This window comes from Nematolebias whitei, chromosome 11, assembly GCF_014905685.2.
Source record: "Nematolebias whitei isolate Nwh7 chromosome 11, NemWhi1, whole genome shotgun sequence".
Lineage (NCBI taxonomy): Eukaryota > Metazoa > Chordata > Actinopteri > Cyprinodontiformes > Rivulidae > Nematolebias > Nematolebias whitei.
In genome coordinates this window covers 24,113,360-24,140,552 of record NC_056508.1, presented here as the reverse complement: position 1 = coordinate 24,140,552, position 27,193 = coordinate 24,113,360, and the positions used below count along the sequence as shown (strand labels likewise).

Sequence of the window (27,193 nt, the reverse complement as noted above, 5' to 3'; positions counted from 1 at the left end):
GTAGTTCGGTCGCGCGAGGAGGAAAAAAAAAAATTAAGATGGCGTCTCGTCAAAGAAATACGGGATGGTCTGAGAAGAGTGATGATCGGAAAATGATTTATCACGCCACAACTGAGAAAGTTTAAGATGCTTGCTGAGTGTTGAGCGAACTTCAGCCATTAATGCGTTGAACGTGAGAGTTTAACAGCGTCTACATGTAGACCCGGAGCTGAAATCGGTCAACTTTGCTAGCAGCGGTAGCTGGCCGACGTTAACTACCAGTCCTTACAACAACAGAGGAAGGAGAGCGACCACAGTCCCTATCACACCCCGGGACATCGAGGTGTCTTCGGGTTAGTCACGGGAATTTAGCCAGGCAGAGGGGTCCTCAAACAACTGATTTATATATATATATAACGACTACTTAACTGGTTGTAAATATTTACTTTTAATGGCGTAAGGTGGGTTAGCGCCACATGTTGGGTTTGTTTAATGCTAACAAACGGACGTCATTCATCTTCAAACCGTGGGAGTCGATGGGACGCTGCTGGGGGAAAAATGTGGAGGCCTAGATGCTAACGTTCGCTTTTATTGCCTCCCATGCCTTTAAAATGGACATTAATAGCGTTTGTTATTACCACTAGAGACAACATTATTCAGCTACAGAGGATTTGAGTTGAGATATTTGTCTTTTTAAATTGATGTCCAGTCAGTGTCACGGTTGGTCGCTAAGGTAAGGTCTACTACGTCAGTTCTCACAAGTTCACGTGCTAACGCTGTCAGCTAGTAAAATAATGTTAAATAAAGCTGTTGTGTATCGATATCTTGACTAGACTGTTTGGCATCTACACTTTAAGAGCAGTTCTTGGTATTTTTGTTAGCCAAGCCCTGCCTACAGTAGTGATGCCTCTGTGGCCTTTAACACCTCAGGGTTCATTGCCTGAGCGCCATTGTTTGTCTGAAGGCCCGTGATAGAAAACATAAAAACTAATGGATTACACGCATATTATTCACTTCCTCTTATCAAATTGTGATTATTTTAATATAGTCTATGTAAGATTGTCAAATATTATACACCTTAGGTCAGTGTAACCGTGCATTAAAGTACTGCCGTCACTTCTGCATATAACCCATTTGCTTTGTGGTGGACTGAAACGGATAAAATATTAGTTTCTCTTGAGATTAATGAGTCATTGTTCACGTTTGACACGAAGGTACTGCGATTATAGCCGTGGTTTTCTTTGAGAACTGTAGCTAAAATGGGCCTACAGTGGTTTAGTTCTGTTGTGTTCAGCCTCGTGCTAATCCATGAAATTAAAGGCAAAATCTATATAATCTGCTGAATGTACACACTTTAGTTGGTGCCATTAAACATTAGTTAAGAGGATGTGAACATGGTGGAAGTTCCTAGCAGTCTGTTTATTATTTATGTTTATTTTATACAGCTGAAACAGTTGTGCTATGCAAAAATAATGGTCAGCACATAAGTCTTATCAGGCTAGGTAATGTTTGTGACAGGGCTTCAGACATAATTTAAACCCTTTCCTGGGTCCTCACCACAGTACTGGTTTGTTTTGTTGTCTGTGGTGGGGGAGGGGATGACTGACGACAAATAAGCTCTTCTGGGATTTCCTAAAAGGGACTATCCTGTCAACTTTTTATGAGTAAGATATTTAGAGGAAGTGACTGACTCAGTTATTTAAATAAGACAGTAAAGTGAGAAAGTAATTAAAAAAAAAACTAAAATAAAGTAACACGTTGTAGAAGCATTGTATTATGCATATGACTTTTGTTTGTGTGTATCTGTTTTTCTTACCAAAAATTAGTATCTAGTGGCAGATTTAAGTCGTTTTCACACCTGATAGTCCGGTAGACTCTGTTTGATTGGGGACCAACATTCAGAAGATTTGTTTACATTTTCAACTGGTGCGGTTCGCATTCACACTGCACTCGCCTGTGGTGGCGCTGCATCAAGAACTACTGAAGGAAACAACACGAAAACCTCTGAAGAAGACTCTTCTTCTTCTGGAAATTAAAACAAAAATGGAATGGCATCAAATTTTAACGGTTTTAGGATTTCTGTTTTGTCTATGCCAAACACATTTTTCAAAAATGGACTCGACATGAGCAGAAGATGAGGCAGGAAACCATGGAGAATGTTGTTCTTCACACAAGGCGGCTGAGACGGCTGTGTGTGAGGTATGAGAAATGTGCATTTTAGGGATGCATGATATTGGATTTTTGGCTGATATCCAATATGCCGATATGTTAAAACTTATTTGTCCGATAACCGATGCTGATATTTTATATACTTTGTCAGAACATAGCCCTCTTATTTAGGCTTATTTGCTACAAAAATTGTGTAACAGCTGTAAGAGCTATGGTATGCATAGTACTTTAACTTACATTAAATGAAAAGTGTTAAATATTGTTTATTAGCGTTAGTCAGCTGTGATGCTGTCTCACTTGTGGAGACTTGTTCCAGGTTCCTATAGCTGCAGTGTGGGATCCTCTGCACTCTTGTGCATGAAGGACAGACTTTTTAAGTTCAAAATTTTTGTCTATACTTTGTGCCGTAAGACTAATCATGCTAACGGGGCTAACACGACGTCCAAATGTCTGTGGTAAAACTCACCCAAGTGCTATCAGCTATTAGCTTCTCATTGACGTCGGAAATGACTTTTTGTAACTCGGGTAAGGTTACGTCAGAAAAATATCTCCGACTGGGGACGATGTTGCGAGGCTCAATGTTGTCCAGAAATTTTGGAAATCTGACATCAACGAAAAAAGAAACTTCCACACCGCCAACATTTTTAATTTTCCTCTCCGCCGTGAGATCAGGTAGGCGCACTTGACATCATCGCGTTGTGTTGGTGCTGCAGGCGTCCTTTTCACTGGGTTGTCATACAAAAACAGCGTCTTTTATATCTGTGAGTTATTTTGATGGCATGGCCAATGTCCGATATTGAACTTTAATGCTAATATCAGCTGATACCTAGGGCTGATCGGTATGGACCTAAATGAATATCTCTATGTTTAAGATAAATTGCGATATACGATATATATCGATATTTATTTTTCTTTCCATAAAGTAATAACAAAAATATATTTCTGAATCAAAGCTTTGTCCCAGTTGTCACACAGGCACATTTATTAACAACAGCTGTAACTACAGAGAGGGAGGAGGCCCAGAGGAAGACCCAGAACACGCTGGAGGGACTATGTTTCTCGGCTGGCCTGAGAACGCCTCGTGATTCCCCCGGAGGAGCTGGATCAAGTGGCTGGGGAGAGGGAAGTCTGGGCCTCCCTACTTAGGCTGCTACCCCCGCGACCCGACCCCGGATAAGCGGAAGAAAATGGATGGATGGATGTAACTGTACAAAATAAATGTCTAAAAAAATAAACTATTTACATATATTAAAGTTTGTTTTTTAGGCACTTATTTACATATACAAGTACAAGTTTCAAGACATTTAATAATGTCCATAGAAAATTCAAAGCAAATATGTTCTTGTTTTTAGTATTTCACCCTGTTTTAAGGCATCCTGATTTATTAATAAATCTGGTCCTATTCTAATGAAGTCTATTCATTCAACCTTTATTAACACAGCTCTGACTCTGAAAGTGCAGAGCTCAGTTGGAGGTTTATTTTTCTCTCTGGACATGGACATAGCCTTGTTGTTCAAGCTTGTTTGTGCTTTACTAGTTTACTGCTGTGTTTAAATTCCAGAAGAACACACAGCAAATAAATCACCCTAAACTGGATATTTGTCTCCATGTTTTTTAATGAGAAGACAACTTCATACCTTGCCACTGTAAGGGTGCACCAGACCTGTTGTTCCGAACTCTAGCCCGTTTACCTAGGAAGTCCAGTTTGTTTGGGGAGGTGTGAACGCACCATTGAACTCTTGTCACGCAACTAAAAGGCGAACTCTGGCCCAGGCTAAAACCTAGGTCTTGGTCCGGTAGAAGAAAACTCTAGCGTGGTTCGAGTACAGTGTGAATGCAACCAGACCGGGAACCGCTCCGCAAGCAGGAAGTGGATTACAATGCAGGGCAAACAAACACACATTTCTCTTTACCTCACACGGAGCCGTTGGGCGCCTTGTGTGAAAAACATTCTCTATGGTCTTTTGCCTCATCTTCCGCTCATGCTGAGTCCATTGTTGAAAAATGACAAAATAGAACTGAAACTGCTAAAATTTGACACCACTCTATTTTTGTTTTTATTTTCAGAAGAACTACACAAAAACGTTCTTCAAACGTTTTTGTGTAGTTTCTGTCAGTAGTTCTTGGTGCAGCGCCACCAAAGGCAAGTTTGGGAACTGGTTGGCTCGACTGCACAGTGTAGTGTGAATGCAAACCACACCAGCTCAAATGTAAACAAAATGTTATTAATATTGGTCCCCAACCGAACCGAGTCTACAGGACTATCAGATGTGAAAACAACCTAAACCAGTTAATTTCCTGGAGAACACCAAACCTCTGCTTTGTAGCAGCTACCCAGTCATTTACTCTGTTGTAGTCAGTGAGGGAAAAGTCCACTTCACCACTTGCTCTTGCTGAGAGTGAACGCTTTTCCCCATCCCCTCCCTCTCCGCTTTGCTTTGCTGCTCTGTCTGTGAAACTGCTGAGCCTCTCTTGCATTTCTTCCGAACCATAATTATGGACTTTTTTTGATCAGTTGGTCCCTCAACTCAATTTACAACATTTCTTCGAAGAGGAGACGGGCTTTAGGCGAGCCGATTTGCCCTGTTGGCACGCACGCAGCTGGATATCTCATCGACTTGGAAGACTTGATGATGTCTCTATCTCTGCTGCCATTTGTGGATTTTAAGGAGGCATATTTAATTAGATTTACAATAACTGGTTCCTGCTTTTTGGATTCGTCTGGTTGCTGGTTTTATCAACAATCAAGGAAGTCGTCTGCAGCATATTTGGACCTGATCACGTTGCTTGCCTTTATGATGGCTTGGTTTGTGCCTCGCGTACCCAGACTCAAATGCTTTGGGCAGACTGGATTAGATCTTTGGGATTTTACTCAGTCACGTTCCATCGGTGTGGCCATGTAATTTGGACATTTCGGAACCGAGTGGACCAACACAGACTCAAGGTAGATGTCATTAAATTTTGCCTGTCCCCAAAACTACTGTAGGTTGATCTAAATTTCCCTTGGCTGGCCTTGAAGGCCATCTTATCTGAATTTGCCTGGAGAACATGTGATCTGACGCTCACCACCCCCTCCCTGAGGAATTTCCAACATAACCAGATGAAACCAGCTGAATAAACTTTGTGTCATCATTTCAGGACTCTTGGATTCTCATAGTCGTTATTCTTGGCCATTCCTCGACATACCTCCAAAATATTTACGGATCTCACCAGAGGACACTGGCTGATTATTACATCCTTATCAGAACTCTTTACAGTGACCTCGAGAGCATCTATGAACATGCTCACCGCTCTCGCCGTTTCCCCTCTGCAGAATGTCTATGTCACTATGTGCTTGTTTGTGCGAGGTGTTTTTTAAATATCAGTTTGTTTGTTTTTCTCAGGCAGGACAAAAAAGTCTGATAGGAATTTTTTCGCCTCCAATTTTAACACGTCTCCAGTTTCATTACTTTTTGTCTGTCTAAACAGATCTCACTTGTAAATGAGTCTTCTAGGCTCAATGTGACTTATCTGTCTAAATAAAGGTTGAATGAAAAGGAGGGATGGCATTAAGGTGCAGACGGGGAGGAAAAACAGCCAGATTTATAACTGTAGGTAGAGTATAAGACTATATCGTTTTATATCGATATAGTCTCATTTTATATCGTTAATTAAATTATATCAATATTTTAAAATATCGACATAACGCCCAACCCTACCGATACCATGCCTGTAATATCGTTCATCCCTAGCACATTTGTTTTGGTTGTATTCACACTAAGTGCCCTGCGCTGTAGTCCACTTCCTGCTTTTGGAGTGATCTCCAGTCCGCTTGCATTCACAATGCATTTGAACTGCGCTAGAGTTCACTTCAACCGAACCAAGACCTAGGTATGTAGACTTCACTTTTTTGGTCAGAGTACCTGTTTAGTCCACTTTACCTGGACCCTATTTAGTCTGCTTTAATCAAACTCTAGTCCATTTGCCTAGAAAGTCTGGTTCGTTTGGGGAAGTGTGAATGCGCAATCAAACTCTGATGCGGACCAAATAAAGTGAACTCTGATCCGCCTAAACACCTAGGTCTCTGTTCGGTTGAAGTGAACTCGAATGCATTGTGTTTGCAAGCAGAACGGAGACCACTCCAAAAGCAGGAAGTGGACTACAGCACAGGACACTCTGTGAAAATACAACAAAAACAAATGCGCATTTCTCATAACTCACACGGTGCCATCTCAGCTGCCTTGTGTGAAAAATAACTTTCTCCATGGTCTTCTGCCTCATCTTCTGCTCATGTTGAGTCCATTGTTGAAAAATGACAAAATAGAACTAAAAGTGCTAAAATTTGACACCACTGCATTTTTGTTTTTATTTCCAGAAGAAGTGTCGTCTTCAAAGGTTTTTGTGTCATTTCCTTCAGTAGTTTTTGTGCAGCTCCACCACAGGCGGGGGGGGGGGGGGGGGGGGGGGCACAGGTTGGCTTGACTTACTCAGTGCAGTGTGAATAATGCAAATGAAAATGTAAACAAATGTTCTGAATTTTGGTCCCCAGTCGAACTGAATCTACCAGACTATCGGGTGTGAAAACGACCTTAGGTCCCGTCCACACTGAAAGGGGGTTTTGTGAACAAGTACAAGGTTTAGTTATTTTTACTTTTGTTGTTTTGAGTTGCATGTCCTCATAGAAACTATTTTTTAGGATCCCCAACTTGATTTATTTTGACACCAGGTTCCAGAGTGGAAAAAAACTAAAAAAAAAATACCACCCTTTTGTTTTTGAGTGGACAGCCGATTCAGACTTTTGAAAATGTCGTCATATATCCACCTCCAGCATAATCCACAACTCCAACCCCTGACGGATGTAAAAACAATCACATATTGCATGTTTTTGTTCACGTTACAGACACTCGTTGCTCAATTACAGATACTATAAGATAAGATAGCACCAAATAATGTAAGGCCCAAAATAATTTAACACATTACTGACAATTTTTTTGTCAGTGATACTAAAGCAAATAGTGCAGAGAAAGATCTACAATACACTGTACATCAAGTACACATAAAATGCAATGAGAAATAGGAATAGTTTTAAAAGATTGACACGTGTGTGTGTGTGTGTGTGTGTGTGCGTGCGTGTGTGTGTAATTAGCCTGCTATGAGGAAAACCCTTCAGTATATCCCTTGGTGAATGTTTCTCCATCATCCATTGTCCACATATTTGATGTGACACAACTGTCAGGAGTAGTTGAACGTGACATAAATGAGACATTTCACTTTGTTGTAAGTCCACAAAAAGGATTAAGTTTTTACTTTTGTATTTGGTACTCTTGTCTTTTTCTTCTCATGCTTAAAGTTGGAGCTTTGTTTCCTTCTTTTGGTATGTTCATTTTATTTTTGCAGCATTATAGCTCTATACAGACCTTACGTAGTAGCTAAATCTGTTAGAAATAGTAAGGCGTTTGCGAGCACGGGTTGTAGTAGCTCTGTGGTCAGTGCCGCGGTGTTGTCCTGAGACTGCAGGTTGTGTCAGGGAGGACATCTGGTGTAAAACAGTTTGAGAAATATTTTGTTCATAGTTCACTCACTGTGTTGATCCATGAAGAAGGAATTAGACAAATGAATAAAAACAGTCATGTTTACAAGGATATTTTTAGTAACATTAAAAAATAGATTATTTTGTAAAAACAACTTTCCTGTGTGGACAGGGCCTTATTTGTATTGTTTCAGTGAAATATTTGCTGAATGTTATGTAAGTAAAGTTATCAGTGTCTTATTTTCACATTTAAAGGCCTTGACATTAATTTATATATCATGGCTAAAACTAATTTGCCTTACAATTACAATATTTTTCTAAAGAAGAATCATTTGCAAAAATGTGTATAAACAATTCTCCTAGTTTTGTTCAAAGATTCAAGGTTCTTTATTTGTCATTCCACCACATGTGGTACATGTGGTGGAACAAAGTTGTGTACTGGTATACAGGGTCCAAAAAATGACTTTAAGATCTGCATTCTGCCGAGCATAGATTTGAGTTCATTGCTGATCGCTTCTGTAGTCCGTGGCAACTCTTCTCTCATTCTCATCAGTTCGGTTCGGCTACAATTCACACGCATAAATCGTGCAGAGTCAGGCTCGGAGTCTATTTCAAAATTCATACAAACTGGGATCGCACCGGGAGCCTGTGAAGCTGCGGCTCCCGAGAGCGCAGCCATCTTGTGTGTTTAACATGGCCATTAGCCTGTGGGCTAGAGTTGTTTAATTTGTTTGAATTAGTTTTTTCCTTTTATCAGGGAAATGGAAGCAGAAGAGTTTATTCCTCCTCCGGAGTGTCCCGTTTTTGAGCCGTCATGGGAGGAGTTTCAGGATCCCTTGGGCTACATCGCCAAAATACGTCCAATTGCAGAGAAGTCTGGAATCTGTAAAATTCGTCCCCCAACAGTGAGTACTTGCCCATATCTAGATTGTTCTGTTCAAAACTGATTGGGATAACAGGACCTTTGTTTGTTTTTGTTCTTGACCTCAAACGTTGTTTAAACCAGAGTTTAGCTCTGTCTAAGTTTCCTTGTATTTTATAGATTGTCAGCTTTAGCTTTTGTTTTCTGCTGAGAGTGACGTGACGTTAACGTGACGTTAATTTTTAAGATTTAAACTTACAAGTAAATTTTTGTCATTGCTCCTAAATAGGACTGGCAACCACCATTTTCAGTTGAGCTGGACACCTTTCGCTTTACACCTCGCATCCAGAGGCTTAATGAGTTGGAGGTAAGTTATGCGCGCGCACACACACACACACACAGTTATTAAAGTTATAAACCAGGGCATGATTCATTCTCAAATATCAGATGATTGCATTGATGTTTTGTAATTGTTTGGTACTAGAAACACTGAATGGTCTTCTGCTTCAGATTTCTGTGACAGCAGAGGTCGCGCTATGTATCATGTTGCTGAAAAACATAACTACAGGAGCACATTCAACATTATGTTTTGGGCTTTTTAATAACAAATTTGGAATTTGACTTGTGTAGGGTTTCTCAAAGCAATATTTATTTATTAATCTTTATGTAACCAGTCAAAGTCCACTGAAATCACAGATCTCTTTTGCCAGGACCTGAAAGCAGCCTAACATGCATGTTTTGGGACTTCTAGAAAAAGCTAGGATTTCTTTCACACCGAGTGTGTTGTGGCTTGTTGTCCTAAAAGGTGGGCAGTTGTGTACTTGCCCATGTGTTTGTTTGTTTGTTTATCTGTTAGTAAAATATCATGAACCACAACATGGATAATAAACATCTACAACTGATTTACTTCTGGAGTCTACCCAATTCAAGAAGACTACTACAACTAACTCACCTTAGAAAATGCCATATTAACTTTAAGTCGGTCCGTTTTACAGATATGAAGCTAAAATTCGATGTGGTAGTAGCTGAGAGTCAATCACATCATATACTTTAGGCTCATTCACAAGACTCCTGCTGACACGTCTTCTCCACACCTCGGTTCATTCAGAAGACACACGGAGGTGGAGGGCGTGGACTGAAACCCAACTTCTTTAGCGCATCTTTACCTCTGAGCGAGGTAGTAACAGGCCCGTAACTGTCGACATCTGAAAAGATGGGCTGGCTTTGCGGCTCCAACTGATTAGAATAATGTGACGAAGTGTTGATTGACGTTTTCGACGACAACTAGCTATGGGATGGAGAAGTCAAAACACTATAGCTGGACTCCTTTCAGATTATAACTTTGAGTGTGTTTTTTCCTCAAACAAGCGTTTTTTGTTCGTTTGTTTTTTTTACCCTTGCAAACTGAGGCAATTCCTAGACCCACAAGCTCCTTGATTTATGTGCAGAGGATAAAATGCTGCAACTTTGCATGTAACATAAACATCTTGCACAACATAAGGATAGTCGCTACATCTCATTCGTTCGCCCTGTCTTTGGAAATGTTATAATAAAGATGTCTGTCCCTCATATAATACGTGGAGCAACACGTCAGAGCAGATAAGGTTTTCCCCATGCTTCTTTTGATCCAGCACTGCTTGCTGTACTATGAAAGCTCATTTGAACGCTGTAAGGGAGCGGATCCATTGGCAACTTATGAATTGCCAGGCGGAGCATAAACACGAAATGGGCTGTGCGGACATTTCACAGAACTGTCCTCAGAAAGATTCTTCTGAGTGCTAACGGAAAGCACCAGGTTGATGATTAATGATGTCATGCAAGAAGATGAACAATATTCGTTCAACCTGTATTTATACAGGTTAATCCCATTGAGACTCGGGGACTCATTTACAAGAGAGACGTGGTTTTAACAAAGAGTGACAACAACAGTAGACAATCATAAAGGAAAGTGCATAAATTGAGAAGAACAAGTGAAAGAAAATGGTATTAAAAAAAACAAAACAAAAACCACTAGGTTGTAAGACGATGTAGAAAACTACAAACAGGGACGTCTTCTTGGGTTTTTGCCAAGAACTTAGCAGATGTTTGAAGCCACTTATAGAGGTCAAGGTCGAGAACTTCAGATCTTTTTTCAAGATATTCCGGGAAACAGGAGCAGAGTAGGAGAAGACCCTTTTGCCTAGTTCAGTCCTCACTGAGGGAACACTGCAGGTAATAATGTCCTGAGAGCGCACGCTGTAGCTGCGCTCACGCAGAGACATGTAGGAGGAGATGTATGAAGGCAGCAGACCAAGAAGTGATTTAAAGATGAAAATGTACCAGTGAGAGAGTCTGCGTGAAGTTAATGATGTCCAGTTAACCAGTGAATACAGGGTGCAGTGGTGGGTACGATAATTATGGTAGGAATATGCATTCCTTTAAGAAATACAGGTTTTGTTATGTGTATTATCTTAAGAGTGTAAGTAAGAATTCATGCTTCACTTTGTAAAATTTAAAGAATTAATTTTTTTTGTTTGCACATTGTGTTAAAATTTTACTGTTGGGTTCATAAAAACAACAATGCTTTTTTTTTTTTTTTTTTAATTGGGATTGCAAAATAAAATAAAAAACTTGCATAAAAGCTTTGTTTTTGCTGCATTGCAGCTCTACAGAAATGTCTAGCCTAAACTAAACATCAAATGTAATAACTATTGTACTTTTCATGTTTACAACTGCAGATGAAAGTATCGGTGCAACACCATTACTGTACTGTGTCAGAAACAAACAGAAATAGTTGTTGGGACATTTTAGTACTTATGTTACTTTCTTCATATTCTAATTTTAGGCTGAGACCAGAGTAAAGCTCAATTATTTGGACCGCATCGCCAGATTTTGGGAGATTCAAGGGTCTTCTTTAAAAATCCCACATATTGAAAGGCGAATTGTTGATCTTTACAGCCTGTCAAAGGTAGGTAAAATGAAATATGTTGAAACTACTTTTAAAAAATGTTTTTTGTTGCCAAAATTATAACAACATAGGTTTGTGTTCCAGAATGTGACAGATGAGGGGGGGTTTGAGATGGTCTGTAAGGAGCGGCGCTGGGCTCGTATAGCTCAGAGGCTTGGCTACCCTCCAGGCAAGAACGTTGGCTCTCTCCTGCGCTCACACTATGAGAGGATTGTCTACCCATTTGAAATGTTCCAGTCTGGGGCCAGCCTTCTGGTATTTCTCTACACTTTCCTGTCTCATCTTTTTGTTTCAGCACAATAGATCAAATTATTTTCAGAACAAGTGTAAAGAGAGCGTTTCAGTCTTCATACTTCATACAATGTATTTTAAAGTCTTTTATGTTTGATAGGTTTTCATAGAAACTTGTTAATTTGTCTAATTTCTAGCATTACAAGCCGAAGCACTACGATGGTGAAGATGTGGATAAAGAGTACAAGCCTCACTCGATCCCGTTGAGACAGTCTGTGCAGCCGTCCAAAATGAGCAGTTATGGACGCAGAGCGAACCGGTGCCAGCCTGATGTGAGTCAGAACACACCCTTACCTCCCATCAGTCTGTTGACTATAACATCTGTAAAACAGAACGTCTAAATGGAAGAGTATTTTCTGCACATATACATTTTTAGTTTATGTGCCTGTCTGAACATGAATTTCTTTCATCAGGCACAATGTGACAAATTTAAGACATGTCCTGAAAAGTAATTAACCAGCAAAGCAACTGGTGTGAAAAATAATTTGTATTTAGCAATAAGAAATAAGAGATTTAATTTTTTTAAAGTTGAACCTAGGGATTTGTTGATTAGATTTTAGTTGTTAATGGTAATATTACATGAAGTACTTGACTGGCCAGACATGTTAGACATACAGTGGTGCTTGGAAGTTTATGAAGCCTTTATAATTTTCTATATTTCTGCTCAAATCTGACCTAAAACACCTTCAGATTTTCACACAAGTCTTAAAAGTAGATAAAGAGAACCCAGTTAAACAATGAGACAAAAAAATTATAATTGGTCATTTATTTATTGATGAAAATGATCCAATTTACATATTTGTTAGTGGCAAATGTTCAAGGTGACTTTGTCATTCGCGTTACATTTTGTTCCTGAGGTGGAACACAATTGTGTACACAGGGTCCCAGTTACACTCAGAAATGGCAAAAAATATAAAGTATATAAAAAACAGTATACAGGGATCTAAGATATACACTAAACAAATCATAATAAAAAAAAGTATGTGAACCTCTAGGATTATCAGTTAATTTGAAGGTGAAATTAGAGTCAGGTGTTTTCAATCAATGTGATGATGATCAGGTGTGAGTTGATTTAAAGAACAGGATCTATCAAAGTCTGCTCTTCACAACATGCTTGTGGAAGTGGATCATGTCAGGAACAAAGGAGAAAAAGAGTTGTTGATGCTCATCAGGCTGGAAAAAGTTACAAAACCATCTGTAAAGAGTTTGGACTCCACCGATCCACAGACAGACAGATTGCGTACAAATGGAGGAAATTCAAGTCCATTGTTACCCTCCCCAGGAGTGGTGGACCAACAAAGATCACTCCAAGAACAAGGTGTGGAATAGTCAGCGAGGTCACAAAGGACCCAGGGTATCTTCTAATCAACTGAAGGCCTCTCTCACATTGACTGATATTAATGTTCTTGAGTCCACCATCAGGAGAACTCTGAACAACAATGGTGGTCATGGCACAGTTGAAGGAGGAAGTCACTGCTCTCCAAAAAGAACATTGCTGCTCCTCTACAGTTTGCTAAAGATCACGTGGACAAACCAGAAGACTGTTGGAAGAATGTTTTGTGGACAGATGAGACCAAAGTTGAACTTTTTGGTTTAAATGAAAAATGTTATGTTTGGAAAAAAGGAAAACTCTGCATTCCTGCACAAGAACCTTATCCCATCTGTGAACCATGGTGGTGGTAGTGTCATGGTTTGGGTCCGTTTTCCTGCATCTGGGCCAGGACAGCTTGCCATCATTGATGGAACAATGAATTCTGAATTATATATTATTATATATATAATTATATTGCACCAGATACTGAAAGCTAAGGTTCATTCTTTTGCCACTCGCAAATATGTAATACTGGATCATTTTCCTCAATAAATAAATAACCAAGTATGATATTTTTGTCTCATTTGTTTAACTGGGTTCTCTTTATCTACTTTTAGAACTTGGGTGGAAATCTGAAGATGTTTTAGATCATATTTATGCAGATATTTAAAATTTTTAAAAGGTTCACTAACTTTTAAGCACCATTGTAATGTCACACGCGAGCTTCCTGTTTGACGGCACACACTCGTTTGGCTTCACACGACTCTGCTCAGTCATCGTGACCGACCAAAGGTGAAGAGTGGCACTTTAAGGAGAATGTCTTTTTTCCATCTATTAAAACACCAGTTGTGTGAAAGGTTTTTTTTTTTTTTGTTTGTTTTTTTACTGAACAGTACCAAAGTCATTCAGCTGAACAATAATGGTTAAAGAAGTCAAATAATTTTTTAGATATTTTTACTGCACAAGTCAAGAAGTTGCTTTTAGTTCAAACTCAATTAAATGATGATAAGTAAAGGTCATACCAACAGTTTGCATTACACGTTTTCTAAAAGCCCTAATCTGGAGACCATGCTGTCACGTTAACCTTTTTTTTTACCTTTTCTCTGTGCACATGTGCATCAGTCATATGAAAGTGTTTACTTTCATATAAGAGGTGACCGTGCACTCAGCGCTTCCCAGCTTGCTTATTCTCCATCCTGTTACGTTGCTCTGCTTACTCCTGCTGTTTTGTTGCTTTCAGCTCTGTGGATTTTTTGTTTGCTTTGTTTTCTGTGCTTTTTTCCCACTAATGGAAATAGATTAGTGGATATTTTACAAGTCAAATATTGTGACTTTTTTCCTTTATTGTTAAAGTGTAAGCACAACTTTTCAACCATCTTATCACTTTTTAGTTTTACACATAGACAAAGGCTTGGTTTTTATTTAGCCCCTCTTTTTTATGAAGAACTTTTTTTTTTATTCATCTACATTATTTTTTTGGGTTACTCCTACTAATTGTGATTAGTCTTATAAGCTAACTTAGTGCTCCTGCAGCTGAGAAGCTGCTGCTTTTGTCACGTCCCAAACAAGCGGTCAACTCCCTCAACGGGACAGAAACAAAAAGATGAACATTTCCAATTAACACAAATATTTTAAACCCATTCATTCTACACTTAAATGTACTCCTTTAATGAGTATTTTGCAGACAAAGCATTCCCTAATTACGAAAAACAAAATTCATTTTTCAAACACGTCACCTGCTAGTTCTTGTGGCTGAAATTGTAAAGGTCAGTACTGAGAACAGTGCAGAACATGGGTTGTCCTAAACACAAAGTTTATATTAATACCAGTTTTTTTGTATTTTATCAGCGAAACTTGATCTTCAGTGATTTGGGAGCCAATTCTGTCAAAACTGCAAACTGAACAGAAATATGTCTGAATGAATAAATAATTATTAAAAATAGAGGATATGGTGTACAGATTCGGTAGGTTTCAGATATGTTTTTACTGGCTGATCTTTCCAGGCTTCTCTCCCCTCCCCTCTTCATTTTTCCTCTTGTCGTAGTTTATTGTTGCTGTTATTGTCTCCCCTTGCAGGGTCCAGAGGATCTGGCCCCCCATCCTCTCACCACTGGCTCTCAACTCATCTCTGCGGTACTGCCTCTTGAGCATAAGAGTTCACTTTCTGCCCCCACTTGTTTCCTTCTGCTCTTTCTCGCCCACCATCCTTCTAATAAAATCGTCTTTAGGTTCCACTTTTTCCATTAATTACTAAAACATTTTCATCCACATTCAGTCGTACCCTCTGCTTACCTTAGCGTTGGATTGATGTGGCAGATGTGCTGTTAAAAAGTGGCTTCTGTGGCATAACATTATCGATCAGTTCTGAAATCATGATCAGTCATTTATGGGTCTTCCAGTGAACATAAAGGGATATTTTCCTCAACCTTTTCTTTTATTTAAAATGTTTGCAGAATGATATAACCATACAGTTGTTTAGGAAAATATCTCCTCTTCTATGTTGGAAGGTGTCTCACAACTTTGTTGTTGTTTAGAGACGTGTCTCTAAAAGGGGAAAAGTTATTTTTCAGCATGAATCTTAATACAGTAAACTCTGTATGTACCAGTGAGATTTATTTTCCTGTATGACAGATTAACTATACATTTGAAGAAATCAGTTCAACTACAGTTGACAACTTCTGCAGTGTAGTTCTGGGGCTCATGCACTTCCTTTCACTCGTAATTTTTCTGTGGTAGTTCTCGTCTTCTGCTTACTTGGTGAAGCATCCGTCATTCTTCCCTTCTTCTGTTTTGACTTGCCCTCTGTTCACTACAAAAGCTAACAGTGCGGCTGCATGCATTCTCTTTTGAGTGCACAAACATACAAGCATCAAATATGTTTGAATTGTTAACACCACAGATACCTAAACTTTATGGCGCACTGAAAAGTTGTATATCTCAAAAGCTTTTGGTTATTTTTCTGTTGTTGTTAGACACCAAGTCTCTACAGATTTGCTTGTTTAAAGCCAACCTATTTTGTGATTTTTTTTTATTTTTTTTTAATCATACTGCACCTCTTTCATCTACTTTGATTTCCACTGACAAAAAACTGAGGCTTGTTCTGTTTGCAGAGTGTTTAGAGCGAATAATAAAATGATTGCAGCTGCATGACAGAAGGGCTTGCAACTGCAAACGGGTAGAAAAAGTCAAAACAATAGTTTTTATTCAGCCCTTTTAAAAAAAGTATTGAACAGCATCTTTTATGGCATCGGATGTGTTTAGTTTTGGTGTGACTGTCTCATTACTTTGGTCGTTGAAAACAAACAGGCATTTCTGATGGCACTGCAGGTTTTGGTCTGTAGCACATCCTCCACTGGCTCCAAATACTTCAGCTAGTGCTGCTGCATATTCTGCATATATATATATATATATATATATATATATATATATATATATATATTCTGCAACTGCATATTCTAGTTGAATGAGAACAGCTCATCCTTCCATGAATACATATTTTCTGTTTTTCTGTTCATGGCAAGAATAACAGCATTCTGAATACACCACTTCATATTCAGAATGATTAGAATATTCAGGTTTAGCCATTTTGATGCATTTCCACATATGTGTGAAACAACAGGTCTATAAGCATGTTGTTATTGTGTGTTTGGGAGAAGCCAAGCAGGATAAATGAAAATGACATGCCTTTAAAGATGTTGTTTTTTTACTTTTAACAACCAAGTCCCAAATCTTGGAATATTTGTCAAGTGACTGCAGATGGACGCCTAAAATGTGCCAAAGCTGTGTTGCTGTGCTGTTTTTATTTTATTTGGTCCAATTACACACGAACAACATTAACCAGATGTTTATTTAAAAAATGAACTAAATGATTCAGATAAAGTTTGAACGGTACTGTGGTTGCATCAGCTGGTGACTGTTTTCTGGTGGTTGCTGCTAATCTTTCAGTTGTCACTGTGATATAGTTAACATTTTCTTACTTTCACTCCTTGCCTAACCCTTTTCTGTGCTGCATTGTTATGCTCTTATAACTTTTTGTTCTGCACTTGGCCTAGATTGTTGCTTCGCTCTGTGTGCTTAGGAGAGTAGCTGCAACCCATCTGTGCCCTCATGATTTTAAAGACACTGTCCATTATCCACAGCCTGAACCTACAGAGGAGGACATCGAGAAGAACCCCGAGTTGAAGAAATTACAGATCTACGGTGCGGGGCCTAAGATGATGGGACTTGGGCTGGTGGCGAGGGACAAAGGTCTTAGGAAGAAAGGTAACTGATTTCTATTTTCCCTGACACATACAGTCATATAAAGAAAGTTGTTTGTATGTCCAGACACTGGAAATAAATCTAACCAATTTTTAAAATGAAGAGAAACGAGCTGAGGTGAACACTGACTAGTTGTCTTTATCAATCACATTGTTCTGATTCTTCTGAACAATGCTCATCGCATTGAGGTTTGTTGGAACTGGTGTGTGCACAATCATGGTAAATCAGTTACTTCTTGATTGGACATGTACAGCAGCTGAACGTTGCATGATTATTTTGAGACTTTATTTGGATGAAGCTTCAGCAGATGACCTATTTGTCTCAAAGTATGCAGACTTTATCATCGCAGGGTTCTCAGGTCCTGAAGTGGTTTTTCTTTTGGCTGCCATATTAACCCATTATAGCTCAGTCCTTTCTTCATTTACTCTCATGAACATTATGTAACCTGCTGACTCAGGTCTGTAGACTCTGAGATTTAGCTGTTTGTTTATGGGATTTATCAAAGTATTACATAATAATCTGACATTGGAGTGACCTTGCTGGGATGTCCTCTACTGGGACAATTAGAAAATATAAACTCCATATTCTTTGGAGATGCCTTCAATTCTCCAGAATGATGATTAATAACGATTTCTTCTCTAAGCTCGTTTCTGTTTTCCACTTTGACGTTCACACACACCTCCATGCTCCCGAGCAGCAGCAGCTCCTTGTACAGAGGAGCTCACACTTTCTGATACTCATTGAAATGTTCGTATTGTAGGCAGAACTTTGTCACTAATTACCTTCTTTTATTTCTCTGAAACCAGTAAGAGTTTACTTAGATTTTTATTAGTTGCTTCTGTGTGGTGGCACAGTTTTTAATGAAGAATAATCTGATGCAATGTACCATGTGTTGTTCTCAGAGGTTGCATTATGTGACTGTTACAAAAATCTCTGTAATCTTTTATTTTTTGTATTTTTTGAGTGTGATGTTGCCACAAGTACTGTTCCTGTCAATACACTGCTGTTGGTGTTTCAGGATTAAAAGTCTTAACTCTTCATTTTAGATTTCTTTTGTACATAGTTATAGTTTTTGTAATGTGATTCACACAAACGCAAACTTTTCATTCAGAATAAAAAGAGGAGCATGGTCTTAACTTCTTTAAAAACTGAAACAGCTGCCATTTATGTATGCTGCTGACATTTAAATAAATAAAACTGATGGGTCATAATTACCAGAATGGTGGCTAATCAAAGGCCAGCTCATGCACTTTAATTAGAACAAATTCTGATCTTTGAGCACATTGTGTTGATGACATTTGCATTAAAGATTGAAATTAAGTGGGTGTAATTTGTTTTTGCTATGGCTGTGAATTTAGTTTTGTAAAATCTGTAAACTACAACTTTCTATAACCTTAACTTTCTGTAACCTTAAAATCTGATGAAAAACACAATTTAGAGCAAATATTTCAAATTCCCTTGAACTCGGTCTTTGCCTTTATCGTTGTGAAAATTAGAAACTTTATGGCTTAAACGTAAACAACTTTTCATCTCAACTTCTCATAATATAATGTCTGAACACGTTTCGCTTATTTTAGATGAGCTGCCTCAAACTGTTACCATCAAAGACAACGAGTTGCCCGCCTCCAGTGAGTCACTGATCAAATCTGAGCCACTGGAGCCTGAAGAGAGACTGGCTGATGGAGGCACATCCAGCCCACAGCTGCCTCATCACAGTGCTACAGTAAAGATGGAGGTGAAGAAAGAAGAGCTGCACGGTGAGAATGACAAGAATGGAGATGATCCAGACGGATCCAAAATGACCATGAGGCTAAGACGCAACCCCAACAACCCACAGTGTGTAAGTACAAGAAGAAATGTTTAGACGCATCTAAAACTCTACATCTGAGTATTTGAACAAGTGAATGTTTGATTTCTGTCACCTAAATGAGCTGCGTTTGAGTTTTTATTTTCTTACCTTCAAAGGTGGATTCTTTTATCTGCCGGATGTGTGGTCGTGGAGATGACGACGACAAACTTCTTCAGTGTGACAGTTGTGAGGAGAACTATCACTCTTACTGTCTGCTGCCCCCCCTCTCTGATATCCCCAAATCCAACTGGCGATGCCCAAAATGTGTCGCAGAAGTGAGTAGATGTTTGAGCGCTTTGTCTCTTAAACGCCAAGACTCGTCTTTTCACTTTTCATACGCCTGTCGAAGGACGTGTTATCTCCGTCCGTACATCTGTAAACTTTATATTGTCCTGTCCTTAAGTTTTTAATGAAACTTCATAAAACATGCACCATCAATAGACAAAGTGTCGCATACACTTGTTATGATCCCAGCTCCTAGGTCATGGTCACAAATCAAGGTCAAATGTTATACAAGCTTATTGCTCGTCTCTTCTATAGATTGTTGGCTTGCTGTCTAATAGTTGGTCGACGGGCGTATAACTTTGTTTTTATTAGGAGTGCAAGAAACCTTCAGAGGCATTCGGCTTTGAACAAGCGACGAGAGAGTACTCTCTGCAGAGCTTTGGAGAAATGGCAGATGCCTTCAAAGCAGATTACTTCAACATGCCTGTCCATGTAAGTGCACATCAACAAGAATATTTGTTGATTACATACCATTAAGTGAAGATATTGTTAGAGATGAAGACTAAGGACTAATCTGTGGCTTTTTTTATTTGTGTAGATGGTTCCCCCTGAGCTCGTGGAGAGAGAGTTCTGGAGGTTAGTGAGCTGTATTGAAGAAGACGTGACTGTCGAGTATGGAGCAGACATACACTCTAAAGAGTTTGGCAGTGGCTTTCCAATGATGAACGGGAAAAAGAATCTCACAAAGGAAGAGGAGGTACGCATGCAAAATGTCTCTTCCATTAACAGATGTGGTTGATTCCTGATGCTAACCAGAGGAAGGTTTACATCCAATAATTGCTTTTTGAGAGAATTATTAAAACTGTCCAGTGGTTCAGGAGATACTTTGTGAGCAGATGGTTGAACACAACCAAAGAACTTCCATATTGTCCCACTTCTCATGGTGACAGGTGATGACACAAAATGTGCATTAGTTTATTGTTACAATGAGTTAATAGCTCTCACTGCACATTTGATCTATATTTAACTCTTTAATATCAGAACTGACTTGTTTCTGGTTATTCCTTAAAAAAAATATCTCAAATACTGACAAAACCAACATGTACCATTAAGATGTCAAAAATACAAAGTATCTTTTTGGCCACTTTCCTTAATCTCAGCTAGGACTACCGTACTTGTCGCCGTACACGTCGCTTTGCCGTATAAGTTGCATCACCGTCACCGCTGACCACCCGGAAACATGGGTCAGTGAGCCAAAAATTGATTGGCTGCCAAATGGCGGCTGCGGGAGCGTGCACGGGAGGACTTTAACAAGAATTTAACAAGATTAACACTTAAAAACAATTATTTGTTTGCTCGACATTATAGCAAAGGTGTGTCTCAGTCTAACTGTTCCTCAATAAATGCACTGAAATGGTCAAATCAGCTGCATTTCACCTGGGCGACGCAGAGAAATGCAGCTGATTTGATGTTTGCTCCAGGACTTCCAGAGCGAGACGAAGGTGGCTTGGTATGGCAAGCCAAGCGTCTCATTAATAGCCAATTTTACCTATTAATGAGATAATTTGCTTGCCATATTGCACGAGGGCCCTCTAGTGGCTGAAAATGGTATTGTTCAATATTTTCCATGTCAGAGTGAATGAAATTGTCAGATCTCAGCCAAAAGTTGGGTTATAAATATGGGGAGAAAAAAATGTATGTTAGTCACTTTGGTATATAAGTTACAGGATTTGCAAATTTATGCAAAAAGGTGTGACTTATTTGGCAAAAAATACGGTACCTAATGTTGTTTTGTGTTTTTGCTCTGGTCAGGATTATGCCCGCAGTGGCTGGAACTTGAATGTGATGCCAGTTCTGGAGCAGTCGCTCCTCTGCCACATCAATGGAGACATCTCTGGGATGAAAGTGCCGTGGCTTTACGTTGGCATGGTGTTTTCAACTTTCTGCTGGCATATTGAGGATCACTGGAGCTACTCCATCAACTACCTTCACTGGTACACTCCAGCATGTTATGTTTAGGTGTTTGCTGCATTATAAATGCTGTCATGAAGTTGATGAAGAAGCTGTGTGTATTGCATCATCTTTAGGGGAGAACCCAAAACTTGGTATGGAGTTCCCTCTGTGGCAGCTGAGCAGCTTGAGGGTGTTATGAATAAACTAACACCAGAGCTGTTTGAGTTCCAGCCTGACCTCCTGCATCAGCTGGTTACCATCATGAACCCCAATATCCTCATGGCTCACGGCGTACCGGTCAGTCCCTCGTCAGCGCACGCTCACAGAAAAACTGTTGTTTGTGCTAAAGGTTTCTTTGACTGGCTGCTTTCTTCTAATTGGCAGGTTGTACGCACGAACCAGTGTGCTGGTGAATTTGTCATCACCTTCCCCAGAGCCTACCACAGTGGCTTCAATCAGGGATATAACTTTGCAGAAGCAGTCAACTTCTGCACTGCAGATTGGGTATGTTAGTTTAGAAGACCTCCAAATAAAGATTTCACGTCCACTTTTAAAATGTTACCGCTAACATCACCCTCAACTCTCCCTGTTAGCTCCCTGCTGGCCGACACTGTATTGAGCACTATCGGCGTTTGAGGAGGTATTGTGTCTTCTCTCACGAGGAGCTCACCTGTAAAATGGCTGCCAGTCCAGAGAAACTGGATCTCAACCTGGCTGCAGCTACTCATCGGGAGATGTTCATCATTGTTCAGGAGGAGAGAAAGCTGCGCAAGAATCTGATGGAAAGGGTGAGGCATGGAAATAAATCTTAGGAGTTTGTGAGACTCTTTTATTCACCTGTAAGTAAACAGGTGTCGCACTGAGTGTGGCTCTTATTGTTGACCTATAAGAATGTGAACATTCTCTTAAAATCCTTGTTCTTGCAGGGCATTACTGAAGCAGAACGGGAGGCATTTGAGCTGCTCCCTGATGACGAGAGGCAGTGTGATAAATGTAAAACCACGTGCTTCCTGTCTGCTCTGGCCTGCTCAAACTGCCCCGAACATCTCGTGTGTCTCTATCACACTCAGGATCTGTGCAACTGCCCCACTGAAAAACTCTACCTCAGGTATTCACCTCTTGTCTAAATATGTCTTATAGCTAGCAGCCTGGACATACTAGTGCTGTTTTCAGATTGCAGGTCCACATTCTTTGCTAAACGTTTAGAAAATGTCTCTACTTTGCAGGTACAGATACACCTTGGACGAGTTGTTGGCGATGTTACATCGATTAAAGGTCCGATCCGAATCTTTTGATTCCTGGGCCAACAAAGTGAAAGAGACACTTGAACAGGAAGATGGAAACAAGATAGGTAAGTAATCATAACTGATCCCCACTATCTTTGGAAGAAAAACATGTTAATCCATGAAATGTTTCTTAAAATTTCAGAAATGTACGACCTTGAGAAGCTGAAGATGGAAGCAGCAGAAAAGAAATTTCCTGACAACGAACTTCTCAGGAAGCTGAACTCTGTTCTGATAGACATAACCTACTGCCAACAGACGAGTGCTGAGCTCCTCAATGATTCAAAAACTGGGTAAGATGCATCATAATTGGTATTTTACCTTAAGAGCTCGTTTATTTTTACTTACATTTACATTTGTTGTTTTCCAGTGAAGGCAGAATAACCTTTCAGGAGCTGAAATCTTTGGTTGAGAAAATGCAAAGCCTGCCCTGTGTTATGAACCAGTTGGAGGAAGTTCAGGTAAGAAGCTTAAATACTACAATGATGCTGGTACTTTTATATTTTAGTCTTTCAAAATCAATTAAATAGATTTAAGAAAAAAAGTCATCTAAAAATGTATTTATCTCATGTTTAAAATCTGATTTTTCAGGTGGTTTTGAGGACAGTTGAAGATTTCCAAAAACGAGCTCAAGTTCTGATCAACAATAAGGACTGGAGGAAGGACACCCCCCCACCTGAGCAGCTGCAGTCTTTATTGGAGGAAGGGGCCAAGCTGCCTGTGGTGGCTCCAGAGTGTGATTTACTTCAGGGCCTGAAGAAGCAAGGCCATTGGCTGGAGGAGGTGAGGTGCACGCTTGGCTCTGCAGGAGGAGAGAAGCACGAAGTGACACTGGATGTGTTGAGGAACCTGATGGAGGCGGGCTGCAACGTACCCCAGAGCGGGTCTGTAGAGACGGCCATGGCTGAGCTTCAAGAACTGCTCACCATTGCTGAACGGTGGGAGGAAAAGGCACAGATCTGCTTAGAACAGAGGTAAGACCCTTTAAACCACAACATGTAGCTGTATCTGTTTCAATTCTTGAACTTGAAGACAGTAAAGTGTCTTTGTGTTGCTCCTCAAGGCAAAAACATCCTCTCTCCACGTTGGAGGCCATAGTAAATGAGGCCCAGCTTATTCCTGTCAAGCTTCCCAACATCCTGGCTTTGCAGAGCTGTCTTGTACGAGCTCGGGCCTGGGTAACAGATCTGGAGGAAATACAGGTGTGTGTGTGTGTGTTGGGGGGTGGGGGGGGGCTTCTTTGTGCTTTGCTATTGAGCACTTCCTTTTCATTTCTTTGATTTACGGTAATAAAATGCCTAAATTGTGCAACGTGTTTGTGCAGAATGGGGAGCATTACCCATGTTTGGATGACCTGGAAGGCCTGGTAGCCATTGGAAGGGACCTCCCAGTTTTCATGGAAGAGTTAAGGCAGCTGGAACTGCAAGTGGCCAGTGCTCACTCTTGGAGGGACAAGGCCACCAAGACCTTCCTGAAGAAGAGCAGCCAGCACACTCTACTAGAGGCAAGTTTAAAAAAATAAAACAGGAGTCTGTATTTAAGCTTATTTAAGTCTAGTTCTGCATAATTCATGTCTGTACGTCATGCAGCGCTAATAGACACATTGTGTATTGGACCCTCATGAAGCTCGTGTTTACCTCCTGCAGGTGTTGTGTCCGTGTGCAAAAAGGAGAACTAAGCGAGTCGAGACAGAGCCCTTAGAAGATGATTCAGATACAAACACGCTGGGGCTCTCCGCTCAGGCCTTAAGGGACCCTGCAGCTATTGTAAGAGAACATGGATTCAAAAGCTTAAAAAAAAAATTTAAAAACCTTAAATCTCATTTTTGTCTTTGTAGATGTTTGTTTTATGCATTAACAGCAACGTTAATTTAATTGTTTACTTTGTTTTAGGTGATGGCGTTCAAAGAAGGAGAACACCAGGAGAAGGAGGCCCTGCTGAGGTTACAGGAAGTGAATATGTGCAAATCTGGACTGAGCACAGCGAGCTGCAAAGAGAACAGGCAGTGGCATGAGGCCATGGAGACGGACACATCAGGCCACTGTGAGAACTCTGTAACAGAGAATGGAAACGGTGACCACAGCCGGCCCAGCCCTCAGTCTGTGTGTGCTGGGCAGACTCGTGCTCCTCAGCTCCGCTGCCATCTTTGTAAGGACTGGTTCCATGGTGGCTGTGTTCCTTGTCCTCCTCTGCTGCCCTCTTCTGGACCACCAATCAACTACCTTTGTTGGTGGGACTGGGACACCCGCTTCTTGTGTCCTCAGTGCCAGCGGTCGCGACGCCCACGTCTGGAGACTATCCTGGCTTTACTGGTAGCCCTGCAGAGGTTACCTGTGCGTCTGCCTGAAGGAGAGGCTCTGCAGTGTCTCACAGAGAGGGCCATCACCTGGCAGGGCCGAGCCAAAGAGGCGCTGGAGACGCCTGAGCTGCAGCAGGTGCTGCAGAAGCTGCAGGAACTCAAAGAAACCCTCCACTATAACGCTGAAGAAGAGGAAGAGGAGAAGAAGGAGCCACAGGGGAATTCAGTTATTATTTTATCAGACTCCGAGGGAGGGGAGGGAGACGATGAAGTCATCGACCTAACAGAGGAGTCACCTAAAAAGAAAGTAAAGGAGAACAGTGCCACTCAGGTAAGTGTTGTTTACTTGTTTACCAAACATGGGCAGTTTAACAGGACAGCAGCTGACCTCGAGTCTGTCGTGTCTGTTTAGGCCGAATGTCAAAATGGTGTCGGCAAGAAGTCAAATGTTACAAGTAAGGCTGCGTGCTGATCTCATAACAACATGAACTGTGAGCTTTACCTCAGCCAGAAGCATTTACTCTGTCTGCTGCTTGCAGGTGTGAGCTCTCTGCTGGCCCTGCTGCCTTTACTGAAAGGCCACGTGGTGGAGCTTTCCCCAGCCACCAGGGTGCAGCTGGAGGAGCTGCAGCTAGAGGGCGACCTACTGGAGGTGTCTTTGGATCAAACCCAGACCATCTACAGAGTCCTGCACGCAGCCTCCGACCCACCCAGAGAGACTCTGCACACACTCATCCAGGTCAGGCCAATGAACTCTGATCCTTTTTCTTTTAGTTATGCACCAAACTGCAAAAAGAAAAAAAAAAACATGCCAGAGCCGTTTATTTGACAAATCTGTCATAAAATATCTGCGTTACAGAGTGACCTAATGTTTTTAAATGTGTTGTTTGTGGTTTTATCATCTGGATTGCTGACGTCATCATCTTCACTCAGATTGAGCTGGATGAGCAGAGGCGGACGAGACGAGCACGACCCAAAGAGTCCAAAAGGAAGAGGAAAGGCCACAGAGGAAGCAGCGGAGAAGGGTCAGGAGAAAAGTCACTTGATGTCTCGCAGTCAAAGAAAACCTGTCCCCTCACTCTCAGCCCCTCTGCTCCCCTCCCCGTCAAGACCCATCCAGAGGTGATACTTTTTTTTCCTTCAGGAAGTACTTCTAATAGTACTTTAACAAAAAGTACAGTTCTTCAATGTGTTACTTTTTGTGCAGATGTTGTGATCCAATCGAGGCCGGAGCTGCGTTCAAATGGATTAATCTAAGAAATTCAAGGAGCAGAACTTTCTGTGCAGCAAGATGGAGTGGGTTTCTAAAGATGCAGGACATCCGTTCCTCCCTACACCCATCTCTTCATCCTCCATCCATTTGATCAGACACGAAACAGAGACATGACTCTTCAGCTACACTCCATCGTCATTAAAACAGTATTTCACTCTGTTTTTTTCCCGACTTACCGTCTTCCCAACGTTTTCCTCCACCTTCCTCGGATCCTGTGAACATTGTGAGGCTGCGCTGGACTGATGTAAGGCTTGTCGTTAAAGGAACGTCTTTGACTTGGTCTCTGAGGTCCGTCTGCTTTTTGTACTCCTCGTGTTAAACGCTCGCTGACCTGAAGACTCGGGAGCAGCAGCTTCACCTCCTCCAGCTCACCTGTTCTTTATAAGCTATGAGTGCAGCGCAGGATTTTACCTGCTGGCCCGAGACAAGACGCTCCACAGTTACACCTGCATCTTTGAGTTGTATTTATCTTGAGTTCGAAGCCGTTTTCACGGGGGCGTCCATTTTCATGAATAAAGTCCATTTTGGGAAGTGTTAAAAACGGTCGTTAATGTTTTTGGTGCTACTTTCCTAAAATGAAAATATGTACCTCTTGGCATTGTCTTCATTCTTCTCCCTCAGTTCTGATGATTTTAGATCTCGTTCATCTTTCTCCGTTTGATCCACCCCCCCACCCCCATATTATATTTGGAAATTAACACAACTTTACTGTAACTCATGTCTCGTTTCATTTTGTTTATGGGCTCAGATGACTATATTATTATTATTGTTGTTGATATTACAGACACAAAGCTGTCGTGAGGTTGTGTATAAAATTTTCATTTTACTGTTGCCTTTTTTTCTTTTCACACTTGTTAGAAAAATAAAAGTTTAGAATTGTTTAGGACAAATGGACTTATTTCCAACTTTCTTGTGATGATTTGACAGTTTTATTATATTGAACTATTAAATGAACTAATGAACGTTGTTTCTATAATCACAG

At 40.5% G+C, this 27,193-nt stretch overlaps 1 protein-coding gene across 2 annotated transcripts; it reads left to right on the top strand.

Moving 5' to 3' along the window:
* kdm5c (lysine (K)-specific demethylase 5C) lies at window positions 1-26,960 on the top strand. Of its 2 annotated transcripts, XM_037684795.1 has the most exons (29): window positions 1-332; window positions 8,415-8,562; window positions 8,809-8,886; window positions 11,344-11,466; window positions 11,551-11,721; window positions 11,895-12,029; window positions 15,146-15,202; window positions 17,209-17,332; window positions 18,907-19,169; window positions 19,295-19,453; window positions 19,776-19,895; window positions 20,002-20,160; window positions 21,216-21,397; window positions 21,491-21,653; window positions 21,741-21,860; window positions 21,950-22,144; window positions 22,283-22,464; window positions 22,583-22,707; window positions 22,785-22,932; window positions 23,010-23,100; window positions 23,231-23,613; window positions 23,703-23,841; window positions 23,964-24,143; window positions 24,286-24,405; window positions 24,532-25,269; window positions 25,351-25,393; window positions 25,478-25,677; window positions 25,872-26,060; window positions 26,146-26,960. In XM_037684795.1, the coding sequence occupies exons 2-29, from the start codon at window positions 8,419-8,421 to the stop codon at window positions 26,152-26,154; spliced, it is 4,740 nt and encodes a 1,579-aa protein (XP_037540723.1). In that variant the 5' UTR covers window positions 1-332; window positions 8,415-8,418; the 3' UTR covers window positions 26,155-26,960. The 2 variants fall into 2 exon arrangements, with proteins under 2 accessions (XP_037540723.1, XP_037540724.1); XM_037684796.1 differs by lacking the exon at window positions 15,146-15,202.
* The last annotated feature ends 233 nt before the right edge of the window (window positions 26,961-27,193 follow it).

Coding starts and splice junctions, on each gene's coding strand:
- kdm5c (XM_037684795.1), top strand. CDS start 8,419: ATGGAAGCAGAAGAGTTTATTCCTCCTCCGGAGTGTCCCGTTTTTGAG. Junction 15,203..17,208: donor GCTCTCAACTCATCTCTGCG/GTACTGCCTCTT, acceptor CATTATCCACAG/CCTGAACCTACAGAGGAGGA. Junction 24,406..24,531: donor TAAGGGACCCTGCAGCTATT/GTAAGAGAACAT, acceptor ACTTTGTTTTAG/GTGATGGCGTTCAAAGAAGG.